General features: G+C 37.2%; 1 protein-coding gene and 1 pseudogene across 1 annotated transcript; both read left to right on the top strand.

Annotated features, from left to right (window-relative positions):
• The first annotated feature begins 11,047 nt into the window (after positions 1–11,047).
• On the top strand, positions 11,048–14,422 carry LOC119999096 (E3 ubiquitin protein ligase RIE1). Its single transcript, XM_038846619.1, has 5 exons — positions 11,048–11,550; positions 12,503–12,622; positions 13,049–13,181; positions 13,282–13,440; positions 13,943–14,422. Exons 1-5 carry the CDS (start codon positions 11,048–11,050, stop codon positions 14,099–14,101), a joined length of 1,074 nt encoding a protein of 357 aa, XP_038702547.1. The 3' UTR covers positions 14,102–14,422.
• Positions 14,423–14,524: 102 nt separating this feature from the next.
• On the top strand, positions 14,525–20,900 carry LOC119998654 (annotated as a pseudogene).
• The last annotated feature ends 22 nt before the right edge of the window (positions 20,901–20,922 follow it).

The following is a 20,922-nucleotide window of genomic DNA, read 5'->3' as shown; positions in this document are numbered from 1 at the left end:
GATGCAACTATACATATTAATCTAATTGCAAGTTATATCATAGGGATTTTTAGAGTTGGGTGTTTGATTTAATTGGTCTTTAATTGTGTAGTTATCAGGGATTCTAATTTATTATTTTTGTTGTCTAAAATCTATAATCAATTTTTTTAACTAGAGCTAAGATAGAGATCACGAGTTCAAGCTCCTCTCCTCCTATCTAAAGTTTATTTGTAAAAGAGAGATTGGTAAAAATATTTATGCTGTAATAATATATTTTTAAAATTCTTTTATATTAGATCTAGTTTTGGGACTCAAATAAAAATCTTTATGCTGTAATAATATATTTTTTAAAAAATTATTGTATATTAGATATAGATTTGGGACAGTCTAGTAGAAAGAAAATGTGATAGTCATTATTTTGATCTCGAAGTTTAGTTATATTTTTTTATTCTTGAATATATGTTTACATTGCATTCCTTCTATATCTTTATTTTTTAAAACTATTTATACTATTTCTATACTTTTAGCACATATTATGTTACCTAAAACTCTTAATATAATTGACTAATTATTTTCTAATTTTCATTAAACATAACATTTGTAACAAAGGTACCACATCACTAATTGACATGAGGATTTTAAAATCTTGCGGATCTTGTTCCAAAATGAATAGTTTCATGCTAGTTAGACTGGTTATGTTACAAATCGTATTAGAGCCCAAAACACTCAGTGTTTGTGGGTGTTTGGCTCAGATATGAGATTGAGTTAAGTTTCCCCACATCCTAAGTATGAGATTGGGCCGGACGACATTGCGGAAAGGGTTACCTATTGATCTGTTATGGATTGAGTTTAGCCAACACGAAATGGGCCATGAAGTCTGTTTGGAAGCATGATAGTTTGCAACAAATATCTCACATCGCTTATTTTATAAATGGGCAACCATCTCTAATTGATATGATGCTTTTTAAGGCCGTTTGGTTCCATGCAATGTGATAGTAATTATAATCCATTTACAAGTAATCCAATTGGGTAATATGATTATAAAATAATCTTATTAAAGTGTTTGGTTTACAAAATGGAAATGTAATTCATTTTTTTGTGTTTTCCAAAATTATCCAACATATCTTAATCATGGACTAGTCTCTTTACTACTTCATATTTCTTATGAGATTGTGTCTATCCACGTTATACACATTTGGTGGATATATATGTGTATTTATAAAAATTAAAATAAATGAGACACGTGTATGTGTGTGTATATATAGATATATACACACCTGTGTAAGATGTATTTATAAAAACGGAAGTACTACACATCCATAATATAAACATCCATATATTTATATAAACATGTGACATGCCTAATAGACTTTCCAGCATGACAATTTCAAAAATTCAAAAAAATACAGATTTTAAAATTCAAATTTCAGAGAACCAAAAATATACTTAGCCTTCTTATCTCTTAAGATTCCAAATTTCATTCTCTCTCCTCTCTCTCTCTCTCTCCTCCTCCTCCTCCATGCAACTCCCCACCCCACGGCTTAACTTTGCTGTCCGGTGATGAAATCAGACTCCGTCACTCTCAAAAGAACCGTCGCACCACCTAGATCAAAGCCCAAATGCCCTCAACCGTCATCGGCCACCACATCTACCAGTAAAATCCCACAAAGTCGCCAATGAAGTTTCTCTCTAACTTCATGATTTTGGTTCTGGTTGCAAGTTCTAAAATGATGGTTATCGCCTAAGAAGCTTCTCTCCAATTTCATGATTTGTGAGTATTGGGTTATTATCATTGTTGATGTGGGTTAATGATTTGTTTATGGTAATATGGGTTTGCGGCTTGTTGGAGCTAATCTTGGGGTTGTCAATAGCTATACTATGGGTATACTATGGGTTTTGGGCTTGTTTCTTCTGTGGTTTCAAGGATTGGTGTTAGTTCATGTCATGGGTATGCACAGAGTTAAATACATTGTCAATGCACAATGTAATTAGGTTCTGAAACTTATTTGCTGAACAACTTGTAACTTGAATATCTTGTTGCTTCATAACTAATTGTTAATGAAATGTAAATAACAAGTTAGACCTATTTAAATTTGGCAAGTGCTTATTAAACTTGTTATTAAACATATAGCAGTGACTTGTTAAACTTTGTTGGTTTTTATTACACTGTCAATATAATAAGTCATTGTAATTAAATGAGATTGCAATAAAACTTAGCAGTAGCTAATTACACTGTCAATGTAATTAATTATAATGTCAAATGCAATACGTCAATGATGAGTAAATATGATAGTGTTGGCTTACTTAGTTTGGTAGAGGCTTATTACACTTTATATGTAAATGCTACTCTGTCAATATAATAAGACACTTGTAAATAAACTTGGCATTGATGGCTTAGTAAGCTTTGCAAGGTCTTATTACATTGTCAATGTAATTAATTACACTGTCAAATGTAATACGCCAATGGTGAGTAAACTTGATAGTGTTGGCTTATTTAGTTTTGTAGAGGCTTATTACACTTTATATGTAAATGTTACTCTGTCAATATAATAAGACACTTGTGAATAAACTTGGCATTGATAGCCTAGTAAGCTTGGCAAGGTCTTATTACACTCTAAATATAATTAATTACACTGTCAATGTAATAAATCACTGGTGTGTAAACTTGGCATTGGTTGTTACAAGGTTTTTGATGGTTATCAAGGGTTTAGTTTTAGTGCAAATGAATCTTTGATGATTTTAATGCTTAAATAGTAAATATTGTTAGTATTTATAAGTTTTACCAGCTAACTCAGCACGCACCGTCAAACACATACGAACATACCTGCTTTGTAAATTCGGAAAAACAAATGAGAATTTCATATACTAGATTGGTAGAAATGGGATTGTCTACCGTTTCTTAGGAATTAAACTAAAGCTATGCTTGCGTGGTCCATTGAAATTGATTTTTGCTAGTGGCGGCTTCCGTAATTTCATAGATCCATTGGCTCCTCAATTGGCTTGCATCACCACGATCGAGTAATCTCAAAACCATGTGGCTTCAAGTCATCGTGCCAAAGCAGCCCATCGCTGCCGCTTCGCCTTCCAAGAATCATTCTGACGGTCGGTAATAGGATCGCAACATGATTATGCTCAAACTTGTTCTCCATGATTTGTAGTCGGATGTTGTTGGCGATTTAACTAGATTGCGTGATGACCTGCGGCTACAATGTGAGAGAAGAAAAAGAGTTACAAAAGTGAAAAAGGAACCCTGAGGAGAGAGCAAAAAGAGAGCTGTAAGAGTAAAAAAGAGAAGAGAGAGGCGGGGAAAACACATCCAGCTTTTTTGATTTTTTTAATTGAATTTAGGTGGCATGTTGAGTTGGACAGCAATCAAGATTATGTAAATTTATGGATGACAAAATTATGAACATATATCATTTTGGGTATAAAAATTAAAATAAATGAGACACGTGTGTGTATGTGTGTACATACATACATATATATATATAGATAGATACATGTGCATAGGTGTTTGTGTATATGTATATATATGCACAGCTGCACAGCAGCACAGGTGTGTGTATATTTATATGCACAGTTGCACCGGTGTGTGTATATATACATCTGCGCATAGGTGTGTGCGTATATATGCACATGTATCTATTGCATATGAACAAGTGTATATTACCCACATACTAATAACAGAAAAAGTGTGGATAGTGACTTATTATTGAGTGTCACTATAATTTGGAGTGTATTATAGTCAAAACAATGTTAAAATCTTTTTGTAATCCAAATACATGCTTTTAATCAGTATTTGGATTCCTAGTTTTTTTAAGATATCTTGAATACCAGTATATTTGGATTCTATTGTAATTTTTCTTTAGTTCATACCAAACATTGTAAAGTAATGAGATTCCAATTACCATTCCATTACTTGATGAACCAAACGGGCTCTTAATGTTGTGTGTGTCTTGGCCCAAAATAAACAATTTTCATGCTAATTAATTGGGTTGGTTGGGTTGCAGGTAACCACATGGAAAATTCATGTGTGAGCTCATATCTCTAATAGATTTGAGCCCTGGTTCAGGGTACTCCTTATTGCTAGGCCACACCATCATTGATTAATTAGGCTATGTTTGATGTTTGACACTCTAACCACCATGTGTATGGCCTGCCGTCTATATATTGCAAGTATCATCATGGGACACACACATATTACAAATGAAATAATATATATTAATGAGTAGAACGTGCATGGGTGGATCAAGAATTATGGCTTTGATATTGCTTTTTGTGTGTTTTATCATCAAAAGAGAGTGAGAAAATTAGGATGGATTCACGGGTTAAAGTGAGACAAAAATGGTAGGGTATCCTAAGCTGCTACTTGCCAGGATATATAGTAGGGGTATGAAAGGATACAATAATCAATAGTGAGATGTTGTAGACTCAAAAGTCTACAATCAATTTGTAAAGTCGGATGAGGCCTACGACAACCGGCAAGATCACACTAAGGGTCGACCGTCAAGCTTGAACACTGGTGTGGTGCCTGCCGGGGAAGCTCCAACGGTCAAGTCAGTCACTGGTGGGATAAATATTTTAGTGAGAGAAGTGAAAGGTTTTAGAGAGAGAGAGAGATGTACCTAGTCCATAAGAGAGTAAATGATGAGGGTTTTCATCTATTTATAGTGCTTTGAGTCACGTGTCGACTGCACGGACAGGCCTTGGGCCTTGACTGGGATCAAGCCACTCAAATAGGAGCTTCCTTAGCAGCGTGGGCTTTGGGCCCTCGTTTGATAGAAGGGCCTCCATGAGCTTGCTGGTGTTTTCTCTTCTATGGGCCTTTATGTAGACCACCCAAGCTCTCATGGGCCCTTTGGGTTGGGCTCAAGACTCTTGTGGGTCTTTGCAAGCTGGGCTAAGACTCTCGTGGGTCTAGTTGCCAATTTGTTTAGGCCTTGGGCCTATCCGGCCCGACCAAGACTCTCGTGGGTCTAGTATATGTCGGTCGAATCTTGGGCCATGGGCTTGGTCGACTAAGACTCTCGTGGGTCTAGCTTTGTCGATTAAACCTCTCGCGGGCTTTGTAGTGTGGATTTATGCTCGGACGATTTTTGGTCCATACAGATGTAATTAAGTGTTTTTGGTTCCTTTATAAGTACAAGAAATGGTAAAGAAGGAAGAAATACCTACTTGATTCAAGCTTGCCAACTTTGATTGTGATATCTTCTTGTAATATATATTGATAGAGGATTAATGGTGTCATCTTTTTCAAGCACCACCAATTTTTTAAATTTTCTTTTGAGGTTATAGCAATAATTACTCAATGTTGTACTCGTAAGTATGGGTTTTATATAAATAGATAATCATTACATTCAACAATAAACAATTGTACGTATTATGAAAAGAACCTTCACCATAAAATAGCTTAATCCAAATTTGTTACTATTTTTACCTAATTAATTCCAATGACTTTTATATGTTACCATTTGCTTCAAGAGACCATATTCAAAAGGTTGTACGTATGAATTACTTCCATTTCGAATATTAGCTTGTAAGTACTCCCCTTGAGTCTTGATGAGATCTTCATTGCATTTTTGGTCACAGATCGAGTTGTTCTTCCCATCTTCCAAAATTATTGTCATTTACGCAGAGCAGAAGACTCCCGGCCGCTTTAAATATGTAAGCAAAGCAGTGGGACAGGAAAGATAAATTACTGATATGCTAAGAAAAATGCATGGGCAGAAGGATTATTACGGCATGCAGATATGATTCCGTCGAGGACTTTGGACATGGAGATTATATTGGTGTTGGGTCCTGTAGTCCACCCAACGGTTCAGTTGTTTTATTCCAGAGCGTATATACATAATTGGCATTACACATACATATATATTGGCTCCGTTTGGTAAACAATTTTGACAGTAACGTGTATACTAGCAGATATGGTGGTAGCAGATGTGCTGGACAATAATGGTAGCAGATATGCTGTCTGAATGATTGTTAGTGTTTGGTTAGACTTTTACTGGTAGAATATATGCTGGATAATATTCTGAGGCAAATTACGCACATGGGTATTAGGTATTTTAGTTATAGCAGATGCATATAAATGTCAGATTAATTAACAATTAATTTATAAATAGTTAATTAGAAGAGTTTCATAATATTCCGTCATACAAATATATATAAATAAATTCAAATAAGTCCATACATTAAAAATAAATGGACATCATATGATGATGAGTTGTTGTGCAACCAAATCCCGGAATTGTGCCATGTTGGTGTCATCAATGAGCAAATTGTCTTCATCATCCTCTACCACATTTTCAACCACGACCTCGGGCGTGATCTCATCTTCGACCACAGGCATTGATTTAATTTCATTAAAATCATCATCAATTTCAGCATTGAGTTTAATAAAATTGTGAAGCGTCATGCACGCTATCACAATCTTCGCCTGTATCTTGGTATCAAAAGAAGTCATTGACCCCAATATCCGCCACTTCTTCTTGGTAACTCCAAATGTCCTTTCGATGACATTTCTTAGCTTAGCATGCGCTTTGTTGAACACTTCACGAGGTCCAGATGCGGAAGCCCCATTCTCAAATACCAGAACATGGTACCTTTCCCTTTTGTATGGTGCCAAGAAACCCGTCTTATTTGCATATCCAGCGTCCACCAAATAATACTTACCTACGATTAAAAGTAATACTACTTGTAAGTAAATATTGATAGGATTAGCATAATAAGCATTAAACAAGGTAATTAAATCACTACCTGGAGGGGGTTTTGGAAAATTTAGAATCTCATGACGTAGGGAATGTTCCAATACCCGACTGTCATGTGCAGATCCCTCCCATCCGACTGAAACATGAGTATAAAACATGTCAAAGTCGCATACGACTTGCACATTTTGCGTTGGGACTCCTTTTCGCCCAATATACTTTTGTCTCTTCTCTGGTGTGACAATAGCAGGTATATGTGTCCCATCCAATGCACCAATGCAGTCCTTAAAACATATGCGATACCCTAAATTTGTGTGCTCCCTAATATATCTCGGGGTTTCATTAAGCTGATCTTCTCTTGGTTTGATTAGATCCTTAGACATCTTCATTACAGCTTGTAAGACCTTATGAAAAAGGTGACTGATTGTCTCTCCTGAGTGTTGAAAACGCTCCCCAATATCACGGTTTGACTGAGCATGTCCAAGTGTGAAGACAAACATTGCAACCATCTCAGGAATGCCAACTTGAGTGGAACATTCTAATCCATAATCATCCCTAAGGACCCCGCATAAGCTCTTAAACACGTGGACATGCATTCTAAATGACTCTTGACATCGAACTGGGTTACCATTCAAGACGTCAACCACCCAATCATAACTCTTCAAAGCACCAGTTTGACATGGAACACTTCCTCTACGAGAGTAATTGTTCCTGGAACTTGTAATCATATCATATTCGAATGCTACTGCAAGGAATTGAAGCTGGAATGTGTCAATCATATCATCACTACTGTCACTATTGTTATCCATATCTGTCAAGCATTAGGAAATATAAAAAGTTTCAATTCAGGTTCATATAAGAAACAAAACACAAAAATGCATACTTATAGATAGTCAATCAATGTTCAGATAAGAAACAGAACATAGAAAACAAATTCGATAATTAGTTAAGATTCCAAAATACATCAAGTAAAGCATATAGAAGGTTCAAGGTTTAGATCCAATATAAAAAACATAAAAAGTTCCAGCATACGAAATTGAAATAAAAACATTAAAATAAACTAAATGACTCTTGACACACTAGCCACTTGGAGCAAATCCACCACTCTTGTTGTAAAGCCTCTCAATGTATCCAAAGCGAGCATCATGTGGAAGTGCGAGAAACAAATTCCTATGGACACGAGAAGCAAACAACTCAACTGTAAAATAGTAGATATCTTCATATGACCCTTGGATATGCAGCTCACCCAATGCCTTGACACATTGATCATAGGTGTTAACAGCATCAAGCTCAACAGTCATCTTGTCATAATACACCTTCTTGCTAGCAAAATAGTCACGCTGTTCTGAGCTAGTGGTCTTCAAATCCAAGCATAATGCTCTAAATTCAGGGTTAATGACATCTTCAGTTGTTTTATTCTTCCTCTTACGACTTTTGGAAGTAGAACCAGAAGGTTCATTGACTGTGGTTGTTTTGATAGGAGAGGAACCTGTTGAAAAATCCTGAGTACCCAGTTCCAAATCAGCTTGAACAGGCTGTGGAGTGCTGCTGTCATCAATATCAGCAATGGCTGGAGAGATGCATTCATCACCAGTGGCACTGTTACCACCCCAAAGCTTATCCTGTTCCTCACGCAAAGGTAATCCAGTTGAGCGAAATTTCTTGAAATTGATATTTTCCTGCAAATTAGATCAATAACACAACAAACAAATAAGTTAAATAATGCATCAGGAAGTGTGTTACATAAATAATTTAGTAAGAAACAACAAACCTTAATCCTGACAGCCCACCATTCATCACTGGCCTCTACCTTCCCTGTCTCAGAATTGAAGCCCAATCCAGTTTCCGCATTCATCAACCTATTGAACAGATGCCAATTCTGTTTCATGTTGTCGTGTTTTGTCTTCAACTTCAGTGGTGGGCAAGTGAAGCCACTGACTTTCTTAAATTCTTCAGCAATTGGTTCCCATTTAAGCAAACCAACGTTTTTCTTCTTCCACATAGTGACCATGTCAAGAAACATTTTGGTATTCTTATTATCCCATTTAAACTTTCCAACCTCAGCATCAACTACAGTTTCCTTGCTTTTCCTACTCATTGTTTCAACTTAACTAGTAAAACAATAAACATTTGTTACAGGAATCACAATCTGCTAAAAACTCAAGAAGCATCAACTAACCAAGAAAACCCACAATCAAGAAGCATCCATCCACATCAAAAGTCTTAACATTTCTTACCAATAAAATATGCATAATTAGAGACAATAAAATTCTCCAATAACCCAGAAAACAAAATCGATTTACTCAAATCAATGACATATGTAATAAAAGCACAAATCGAATAACAGAAGTACAAAAGACATTTTCAACCAAAAACACCTAAATCAAAAAACAGAGAACATTGTCAATTAACAATGGTCAAATAATAAGGTAAGGAGAAATCATGTTGTCTCAAACTCATGTTGCCTAACTATGCGTTGTATGTGAAAAACCAAAAATACCTAAATCAAAAAAAGAAAGAACCCTAAATCGCACATCAATAACACTGTCGATTAACAATCTTTGAACCAGAAAACAAAAGGAAACTGAGAAGAAAGAGTAGAGATGTGAGAATGAGGTGAGAATGAACGAATGACCTCACCGATTGTTTCCGGTCGATGTACGGTAGCGGCGTAACAAGGTCTGCAATCTCGGTGCCCTAATATTCAGATGTGAGAAAAGACGAGTGTTGTGAGAGATTCGTAACAAATTAAAAGGCAGGGATATTTTCGGATATTCAATAAATAATTAGGGACAATATGGGTAGAAAAATCAAAGTGGTCTCAATATTGTATGAAATGGGACAATTTCCAAAAGACAATATTATTGCCTCGAAATTGCCTCGGATTTCGAGTCGCAAAATGGCCGTTTGTTTGCATCATACAATATATTGTCTGGACTAGTATATATTGTTCCCACAATGGTCTACCAATCGGGGCATTAATTGTTACCTCGAAAACTTGTGGTCTAATGTTAGCCACTTTATGTATTGTGACTGAGCTTGCTGTACATGGATTCATCGACCTTAATTTGCGGGATTGAAGTTGATGAATCGGATTGCAATATCGACATTGTGAGGATCAAGGACAAATGTAATTAAGCTACGTACTTCCCCTTGTTTTCTGTTGATAAACAAGCTTTGTTTTAATTTATGCTTTATTTTTCTCTTCTTTGGGTGATTAAAATGTTGTTGCCAGTCAGTCGGATGTTTGATGCATGACAGATCACAACATCAGCTAAGGTATGAACTTCCCGGAGGGGCTAGCTAGTAGCTATAGGGTTCCATGCAAGTGGCTTTTCCATGCAAATGGCTTTATGAATGTGACCAAGATATTTCTTTACAACTTCGTTCATATATAGTCCTGCTTAGTGCAAGAAAGATTCTCACAAAATTAGCAAAAAAAGCTTCTGCAAATGTCAATCACGTACATTCCCTATTCAGATCGTATAGCTAGGTATATGTTTTGCGAATTCAGTATCAAAATTTGAACTCGATCAGATCATCTATCACTTCTGAATTAATTGTCTTTTGAGCATACATAGCTGCACACTGTACCTAACTCTTCTTTACTTAATTCGACTTCTGGTTTTTTGGTGACAGTAAAATGTCAATACCTAATTAAGACTGCTATACCTCGGATCGGATATATATGAACTCAAATACTATACACTAACACCAAACATAACATAAAATTATTTAGACTTCGGCACCAACATTGGACTTTGGAGGGATAACCCAACAACGGCAGTACTGTAGGTGTAGCTTATAACCAGCACGCACGTGCAACCAACTGTAACGTTTGAATTGCGGTTGAATCACTAGACATACTCCCGCCACGTGCACCGTGCACATTATATCTGCCACTATCTTTTAGCTGAGATAATGAAAGACATAATTTAATACTACAATCTTAATATTCACTATTAAGTATTAACTATTAAGATTTGTTTTTGTTTCATTTTTTTGTAATTACGGGGTAACCAATAATTCGATTTATTTTTTTTAAAAAAAATAAATTTATCTGACTTGGTAAGAACTTTTGAAGCAACCAACCAGCCAACAATGGAGGAGTCAACGACAATGAGAGGCACATTAAACTGATATGTAAATCTGACCTTCTTCCTCATCTACCATTCTCTCTCTTTCTCTCTGTCACTCTCTAGAGAAATAAAAAAAATAAAACAAAAAACGGAAGAGAAGAAGAAGGATCGCCCATAAACCCCAAAACCTCACTGACAAGAAAAGCGCGGCAACAAATTATGCCTTTCTTCCTTCCTCTACAACCACAACACCCACTTGGCTAAATCTAATCGAATTCAATTATCATGTCCTCCACAGACACTTCCACCGCCGCATCTGATATGCACGCGCCTCTGCTGCGTCCCCGCCAGGATCCTTCCTCTGCATCCCCGACGCGTCCTGCCACCTTGGCACTCTTAATCGGCCGGGCCACTGGCCGCCGAGGCCCGTCCATGATGGTCCGCGAGACGGCGGCGCGGGAGCTGGAGGAGCGGAGGGTGGACTGGGGCTACTCGAAGCCTGTTGTAGCATTGGATATGTTTTGGAACTCCGCCTTCGTAGCGGTCTCCGTGGCTATGCTTATTGTGACGGTCCATGAGCGGCCCAACACGCCGATCCGACTTTGGATCTGCGGGTACGCGCTTCAGTGCCTGGTGCACGTTGTTTTGGTGTGGCTGGAGTATCGTAGGAGGAACGAGAGGAGGGCCCAGGACGAGGACACGACCCAGGGGATGCAGAACGAGCTGGGGCCAAATGGCAATGATAGTGAAGATGATGGTGCTAGAAATAGGAGCTCCAGCCGATCAAGGTTAGCTTCAATTTTGTTTGTTTATTGATTTTTTATTTTTATTTTTGAGTTTCAATTTAGACATTTTAGACGTTTTAGTGCTTAATTATACGTGTATTTGGGGTTTAGTTTGGGTTTTGCGATAATTTTATCATCGTGTCAGCGGTTCCGTGGGGGAGTACCACGAGGGTCGAGGGGTTAGAAAAGGTGGGGAATTTTTCAACCATTTACGCTTCCAATTGTAGGAGGGTTCGACCTTTTTTTTTGGACCTAAGCCCTAAAGGTTTGGTTCTTGCCTTTGGGTCACAAGAGAGAAACCTGTTTGATGAAACCTGGTTCTGGCTTTTTGTCCCTCCTAGCATTGCCAATCATCCATACTACCTTATTCTTTCTTTGGATATTGCTTAGTTTGATTTCTTTCTTGGATTCATGTAACATTTGGTACAAAGGCTTGGATGATGATGGGCATTGTTGAGTTGCTTTATTCCCAGTCACCTAGCATTCAAGCTATATAATTGTTAAATTTTTCTGACCTGGAAAGCTGTACCTTTTATTCTACACCCAGCTTGTACATATTGAGGGTAGAAGTTTTTGTAATATATTTCTCTCTATGGATGTAAGGGATTGGAAGTTGAAATCTTTGTTTGTGAATTCATAAACTACGTACCAGTTACTAATTTGATAATTTCGTCAAAATCAGTACACTTTCTTTAGCACCTACATAGCAAGCGTTGTCTAGATTTTGAGGCAACCATGCAATCACCCCTCACCCCATCCTGGATCAATTTAGGGAGCAGGAGCTTAAATCACGTTTTTCTGTCCTTGTATCTTCACTTTCTTCTTCTACTTCCAGTCTCTCTATTTTTTGATGAATGCTTCCAGTCTCATCTACAATTGCATTTTTTTTGTTGTCTTATGTGGTTGTATTAGCTCTATCACTAACCTCTTGTTGCTTCGATGATGGATGGATTAGTGTGACCAAACACTGTGAATCAGTGAATACAATGGTATCATTTCTCTGGTGGATGGTTGGCTTTTATTGGATAGTTTCTGGTGGAGACATCCTACTGCAAAAAGCTCCACACTTGTACTGGTATGCCTTGAACCAGTCTTTATTATAGATATTAGTCCCAAACCATATCAACATGTTGTATGATATATGTATATACTTCTGTTCTTCCAACTTGATGAGAAACGATGATGTCCCAATATATACTTGTTATGGTAAGGTGCCATGATCACCAAATCCATGACAGGACTTCATCGCGTGGACTTAAATCTAGTCTAAAAGATTTTCTTCTCCACTTTTGCACAAACTTCCTTCAATTGGAATGCATAGTTGAGCTACTGTGATAACAATTGTTATCAAAGTGTATTTGGGTGTCTTGAGTCTTGACACGGTGCAGTTCCGTATCAATTGAGTTGACCCATGGGCGTTGCAGATGGTTTGGAATATGCTTGTGTTATGTATGCACGTACAGTATTAGGTGAATAAAGATGTACTTCTTCATATGTGCAGGTTGGCTGTGGTCTTTCTGGCATTTGACGTGTTCTTTGCAATCTTCTGTGTTGTTTTGGCTTGTTTGATTGGGATTGCTCTCTGTTGCTGCTTGCCATGCATTATAGCCATCCTTTATGCTGTTGCTGGACAGGTATTGACGAAATATGTTTTCGCTGAATTAAATGGGGATCTTAAACAACTCGAGGGCCTTTTGACTGATTTTATGTTTATTTTCTTCTTTTGCTAACTAGGAAGGTGCTTCGGAAGCTGATATCTGTATCCTTCCAAAATACAGATTTCAAGCATTAAACAATGATGAGAAGCCTGGAGTCGGAGCAGGGAAAATGATTCCTGTAGAAACAAGTAGTGAATACTTGGCATATGAACGTATACTTTTAACTGAGGATGCGGTAAGTTGACATTTCATTTCTAGTTTGAATCCTTATTTTTATTGGCGTTTTGCTTCAAAAATGTTGTATTCCTTTATTTTGTCAGTCAATTTTCTTTTTGTTTTGCTTAGTGGTGGGACTGAGCTGGGATAAAACGCAATGAGATTTCCCAAATTTTACTTACTGTACCATTGACACATATGTTAGTGAAGGATATTGATCAGTCACAATATAAATTCTACTTACTAAGAGATATTGAACTAGTAAGTAGGAATGGTCAGGGTGAATGATTAAAGTTATCCATATCTTTACGGGAAATGGAGAGTGATTTTTCATGGGTAATATTTTTGAAGCAGCGAGGCATTTATGCATAGATGATATTGACCTCGCGTAATTCTTAGAACACATAATTTTCAGAGTAAAATTTTCACTTTTCTATAAAGCCTATGGAGTTGATAGATGGTAAATTCTTCTATGCAGCATTGGTTTCAATGTGTTACTTCTTCTCTTTTTCTTTCCATAGGAATGTTGCATATGCCTTAGCTCATACGAGGATGGCGCAGAGATCCATGCACTCCCTTGCAACCATCATTTCCATTCTGCGTGCATTGTTAAATGGCTGAAGATGAATGCAACATGCCCTCTCTGCAAGTATAACATTCTCAAGGGAAGTGAAGTTTGAACAAAAGACGAGAGAAAACATAAATTGCCAGGTACATCCACCAAGGCTGTGTCTGTCTGCATGTATAGAAGAAATCAGGCATTCTCTCCAAATTCTTGTTAAGATATAGGGGTTACAGCATGGATTAAACAGACCTTCATTTGTGATTTTTCAGCGTTTTGGAATTGTCTCGATTCTTCTTGCCTTCTTTTTGAGTCATTTCAGACGAGTGTAAAGGGCAATCAAGTGACAGGCTTTGTGTTTGTTCTTTAACTTATTTGATCTCATTTTTGTACTTGTGCCTATATTTTCCTGCTAATTATACGGACTATAGTTGGTTGATTGTGCTTGCAAGTATTATCTTTTGCTGTTATGTTATTTGCGGATTTCTTCTTTTATTCTTGTCAATAAAGGGAACTATAGTAGTATTGTGATATAGATGACATGGAAGTTTGTTTGATTCTCTCTAGCCACAATAGTGGTCGTGTGTTCAATTTCCCTGGAAGCATGTTGGTTATTATTTTTGCTTATTGGAGTACAAAACAAAAAGAATATATACCCACAGACACATTAAAACTAGATTGCATATTTGAATATCGACCTGGCACAAGCCTACGGTAAGATAATGAGTTGTAGTTTCCAACCATGTTATTAGAAGTTAAATCATGCTTGATCCTGGTTTTGGCTGAATGGCACATTTACTCCATCGCAAAGACTGCGGAGCAGGTGTGGATTGGTCTGTGGATTCTTATTACATTTTGAACCACCCAAGGTGTGGACTGTTCAACCTTCTTGTTTGGTATGTGTCACGCATCTATATGCAAACAGCAATTTGTATGCTTCTGGAGCCATTGAATGAAACTAATCATGAGGCACATTTCAGATCAAAACCCTTTTCACTGTCACAGTTATAAAAGCAATGCCTAACAGGACCTGTCCCGTGCTGTGCGTGCATATAGGTTTTTATGGTCTCTTCAAACCATCTATATCCAGTAGATGATAATCCGATAATATTGGAATCTCTCAAAGGTTATTTGCCTCTCCATTTTGTTTGCTGGGAGGGAAGTGCTTCCCATTGATGATTTTGCCAGCAACGGGACATTTTGATATTAACATAAATTGCTATCTCGTCGGGCCTTTATGAAATAACAAATTCAACATGCTAAATTTCCGTGATCAAAGATAGAAACTTTTCTTCCCACAAAACTTTCCATTGTAGATCTTCTTGGCATAATTATAACCAAATATTGGTTTTATCAGTCACCTCACCGTTCCACAATAATTTCACATGGTTTAACATAGTGCTTACAAAATTAAATTTTTTATTTTTAACAATATATTATTATTATTATTATTTTCTTTTGTAATTTCTCAAACCAGATCCCCATTCAAAGAAAAAAAGAGGTTTCATTTGCCCGCCATTTCCACTAAACCTTCTTAAAAACTCTCAAGTCTTTCTGTGCTATTTTTCCCTCTTCGTCTACTGCTCTGTCAAACTTCAACACCCGCATACTTTCCCTCTCTGCCCCAAGTTGAATTTCGCTCTCCAATTTAAGTACTTCATGCTTGTTTTCTTGGAAACCACTAGAAACCCGAGAGAATCTCGTGTTTCGATTTTATCACTTTTATTGAAACCCGCGAATTTTTAGTCAAATCTGCAATATCCTCTTCTGGTATTAGGGTTTCGAGCATGTCGTACGAAGAGGAAATTGTGACGCGCGATGTCACTAATGCGGGTCTTGTGGTGAGTGACAGCATCGGCCGCGAGGTTGCTGCCCAGGTCGACCTCGAAGAAGCTCTGGAGGCTTCCAGATATGCGAATCATCCCTATTCGACTCACCCCAGAGAGGTATTGTTTGATCTCCCGCTAATTGAGTTGCAAAAGGGTTTTCGGCTCTTCATAATCATATATATAATCAAAAAATTGGAACTGTTTCAGCTCCAGCTATTGATGTTCTCTTGGCTTCTGAGTTCTTGCTATGGTGCATTGTGTGTTTATCTTTGCATCGATATGAACTGTTGTTGAAACGAAAATTTAAAACTTTTGATGATAGAGAATCCCTACGTGGATGGTGCTCTTTTTCTTGTTTTAATCTTGTAGATGAAGGTGCTCTTTTTTCTTGTATTAATCTTGTAGATGCTATCAGCCTTTTTTTTATTGTCTTTTTATGCACCTCCTTCCTGCCTCTTGAGTAAATATCTTTTCCTACTTTTTTGAAATGGTATGAGTTGTTTGTGGGACTTGTGTAGTTTTCCTTCTGAAATGGCTCATAAATACATATGTAAAAGTGGTGAGTCACAGTGCATGGCCAACAGAAATTTTATTTTAAAAGGGATGAGAAACAAGTATGCTCTACATATGAAAGGCTTCGCGGATAGTCTTTGCAATTTTTATTTTGATATCATAGGAAAGGATGAAAGAGATTGTTTTTTAATGTCCGGAAGTAGTTTAATGTGTCCATATTATTTTGGTTCAAAAGACAATCAAAGCATTTATCTAAAACTAAAAATATAAGGCATGATGATGTTAACTATATGGATGCCGAAGAAAAGAAATAGATCCAATTATAAATATATTTCATGCATCTATATTTACTTTTTTGTATAGAAGGATTAACGAGTATTTGTCGATGTTATAGATGGTTTTTTTTTGGATAACTGATGTTATAGGTTGTTGGAGATGGATTCTAGTCACTGAAAACTTATTGTTTTATGTTTTGTTACTGTGGCCTCCTTTGGTTGAGGTTATGGATACTAGGGAATTACCTCCTATACTAATTGAAAGATACAATGCTGCTGGAGGCGAAGGAACTGCTTTATGTGGAATATTTCCAGAGATACATAGGGCTGGGCATCGGTTGACAATTCTTTGTTTCTCTGGCATTTTGACAAGTGGTAATATTTTTGCATTCTAGGTTAAGAACTCAGATTTAATGGCTAAGGTTTATTTATGTTTACGTAGTTACTTGTAGAGTAATCAAGTTGATGCACTATTCTGGAGAGACCGAGGATCTAGTGGCCTTAATCAGCAGATGGTGCATTAATTTTTCATTATGCTAATATCCTTGCTACCTTTTATTGCAAACTTGCAATGGAGTTCCCTAGGAAAGGCGATACCTTTTTTGGCTGGTCATAATCATGTAGTCATCTCACCTGAAAAAAAAAAACCCTTGTAGTCATCCTAAACTTTGACATCACTACTCAGTCTAGGTGGACCAAAATTAGTGCTTTTCATTTCCTCTTGATTTTGGTACTTCTTGTCAAGAATTCTATTATTTACTTTTCCACATTTACTGCTCTGTTCTTGCACTTTTACTGACTTTTCAGTTGAAAGAAAAAAAATTCATAGGACATTTCTGTAGATGCTAATTTAGAAATTCTGACTTCTTATTATACAACTAAGTTGCTAATTCGTGATTTTATGTATGTTGTTTCCATGAATTGTATCCCTACATTGGTTTCATTTCTTCAAATTTGTTTCTGGCATTTGTGTCTTGAAAAGGGATGGGCACTGTCCAGAATACAGTGTAGAGGAACAGGCTATCTGTGCTGTTGGCCTTGCCAAATCTAAACCTGGGGTCTTTATTGAAGCTATGCAGAATCTTCTAATATTAGCCACTTCTGTGGAGGTAATAATCCTTAACCACCTTCTGAGATTATATATGTTATGATATGCGGAACAATATCATTGCTCTATTCTTTTGCATCTGCACCGTCAAGCTGCAAGTGGAAAGAATGAGCCAGTAATATAATTTATGTGGATAATACATGCCTATGGTTGTATATATGTATCATTGTGTACAAATGTGTGGGTATGTTTGAAATCTATGTAATTGTAAGAATTTTTATCCATGCCTATAATTTTGTCCGTGTGCCTACTGATATGTGTGTATATGTAATTGTTTAGGGTTTTTATATGTGTGTTTCAATATGTGTATGTATAATTGTGTATCCAAATAAAGGTGGGCAAATTGGCTACATATTTTTTAGTTGGAACAGATATTTGGAGGAAATGTGGTCGTCACTTTCTTATCATGTACTTAGCACAAGGAATGCAATGGAAAGGATGAATTACCACTATTACATCCAATTTCATTTCCTTCTTCTGAATGCTGTAGCTAGCAGTAGAAATAGAGCCCTGAACTCCGATTCCTTGAGAGATATTGATGCATTTATTGGTGATTCTATGCATACTTTGTCCAGAAAGTGTGTGTGTGTATGTATATATATACACTCTGTTTGATGGATATTGGTTCTGTCTGGATGATGGAAAGGGTTATTCTTTGGGTATAACGGTAATGAAACTGGAAGAATTGATGTGGTACCATTTTAAAAGGTATGGTCGTATGGGATTTGGTCTTGTACTCTTGTTGAATTCGGAAATTGTTTCATTCTTGTATTTTAGTTGACGTTTTGTGTCCCATATAAATTACACATTTATCTTTCACAATATTTTTGCGTAACCCTTTAACATTCATTTTGATTGTTTGCTTGAAAAATCTCTCCTCTCTAATTGTTCTTGTCCTTAAAATTGCTGGTCTTGTTATCACTTATCGACTTTTCTCTTCTTCAGTTGATTCTTGTAGGGGGTTGTTGTTCAGGAGGGGTTGATGGTACCGATCCATACGCAGAGGTTTCATTGCAACCTTTGCCAGAATATACAATACCATCTGATATAGTTACCATGACTTGTATCACATGCACCGATAAGGGTCGTATCTTCCTGGCTGGGCGTGATGGCCATATCTATGAGCTGCATTACACAACTGGTTCAGGCTGGCAGAAACGTTGTCGCAAAGTCTGTCTCACTGCAGGATTGAGTAGTGTTATTTCGAGGTATCTCGTCAGTTACTGCATAGAGTTCTGACTTAAGTTAGAGTTAAAAGCTGAAACCTGTAAACACTTTTTTTTCCCATTATTTTAATTTATGTTACATCCATTTGATATTTTTTGCTGGTCAATTATACTGAAGTTGAATATTGATTTTTTTTTTGCATCTCCTTATAAAAGACACCGTTGGTTTCCAGGTGGGTTGTGCTAAATGTATTTAAGTTTGGAGCTGTTGACCTCATTATCGAAATGGTTGTCGATAATGAAAGACAGATTTTGTAGGCACAAACTGAAGAGATGAAACTTCAGGTGTTTGATCTGGGACCGAGCGGAGATGGCACTCTGAAGAAAGTGGCAAGAGAGGAATTTCTTTAGTCAGAGGGATACTCATTATGGAGCTCAACAGTCGACTAGACAAAGAGCCCCTATTCGATCCACAAAACCAACTATAGTTTGCATTGCGCCTCTGTCCACTCTTGAATCGAAGTGCTTACACCTAGTTGCTGTCTTATCTGATGGCAGAAGGATGTATCTTTCAACTTCTCCATCAAGTGGAAGTAATGGTGTTGGAGGTTTGCGTGGATTTAATGGTAGTCATAAACCAAGCTGTTTAAAAGTTGTAACAACTAGGCCTTCTCCTCCTCTGGGGGTCAGTGGCGCACTTGCTTTTGGATCCATATCTCTTGCCGGTAGAACTCAGAATGAGGATTTCTCTCTGAAGGTTGAAAATGCATATTATTCTGCTGGAACACTTGTCCTTTCTGATTCATCACCTCCAACCATGTCTTGTCTTCTGATTGTGAATAGGGATGCAAGCTCACAATCATCTTTTTCTGTTAGTTTAGGTGTGAGTGCAAGGAGTTCTCGGGCTTTGAGGGAAACTGTATGTTCCCTTCCCATTGAAGGTCAAATGCTTTATGTAGCTGATGTTCTACCCTTACCAGATATTGCTACCATTGTACATTCATTGTATTCGGAACTTGAATTCTGTGGCTTTGGAAATTCGGGCGAGTCTTGTGAAAAGGCATCTGTAAAACTTTGGGCTAGGGGTGACCTTACAACCCAGCATATACTGATCCTGCCCTTCCCTGACACTGACTCTACTATGGAAGCCATGTGCATGGGAGTAACCTTTTTCTTGCTTGGTGTCATGCAATATATACTTGGTGCACAAGGCTCCTGCTGTGAGGTGATGCCTAGGAAGCGTAGATGTAGGTAGCCTTGTCTCTGCATGCGGAGGAGCCTTTCCAGTGGTTTGAACCTATGATGCCTGGGTTGCAGTGATACAACTTTGCTGCTATGCCTAGGTGTCACAAAATATGCCGATGAACCTGGATTTTCCTTAAATGCATAGAAAGTAAACCTGCCTCTTTAACCTTTCTTTTTCCATGGAAAGGTGCAAAGCCAACTTATCAAACCTTTCTAGGTATGCCAATTCAAATTCTCTCTCTTCCTTAGCATGGTTTTTCTCTGATATCTTTTTGTTTTTAAACTTTCAGACGTCAGTACCTTAGTAATGCAGTTCTACAGGCCAAGAATGCTAGCAATTATGATGGAGCTGGAGGGTCTAGCAGGGGTGTTTTTGACAATGGATTGTTGGATTTGCTTGAAGGAAAACATGCTGTTCTTCAGTTTCAAATAAAAATTAAAGATGAACTGGAGACAATAGCTTCAAGATCTGAAGCTTATCCTGGCCCATCTGAATCTATGCAAAATGGATCAGTCCCTATGACACTTCTACTGATGATGCAAATTTGGCAAACGTTGCAGCAGAAAAGGCTAAGGAGCTATCTCTAGATTTAAAGAGCATAACTCAACTCTACAATGAATATGCAGTTCCATTTGAACTCTAGGAGGTGCGTCTCTCTCCCTAAAATTGTTCCTTTATTGATCATTGCATGGCTATTCAAGTATTGAGGCTAATTTGTTGGATTTCTTCATATTCTTCTCTTTGATGATCATGCTTTCTGAGATAAAGATTTTCTTCTTCTTCTTCAGTCTTTCTATGTTCT

This window comes from Tripterygium wilfordii, chromosome 5 (assembly GCF_013401445.1).
Source record: "Tripterygium wilfordii isolate XIE 37 chromosome 5, ASM1340144v1, whole genome shotgun sequence".
NCBI classification, from domain to species: domain Eukaryota; kingdom Viridiplantae; phylum Streptophyta; class Magnoliopsida; order Celastrales; family Celastraceae; genus Tripterygium; species Tripterygium wilfordii.
This window is presented reverse-complemented; position numbering and strand designations above follow the sequence as displayed.

Bases quoted from the DNA above. Each gene is read 5' to 3' on its own strand.
- LOC119999096 (XM_038846619.1), top strand. From the start codon at position 11,048: ATGTCCTCCACAGACACTTCCACCGCCGCATCTGATATGCACGCGCCT. The intron at 13,182-13,281 runs GTATTGACGAAA...TTTGCTAACTAG, and splicing joins TTTATGCTGTTGCTGGACAG to GAAGGTGCTTCGGAAGCTGA. The intron at 13,441-13,942 runs GTAAGTTGACAT...TTCTTTCCATAG, and splicing joins TACTTTTAACTGAGGATGCG to GAATGTTGCATATGCCTTAG.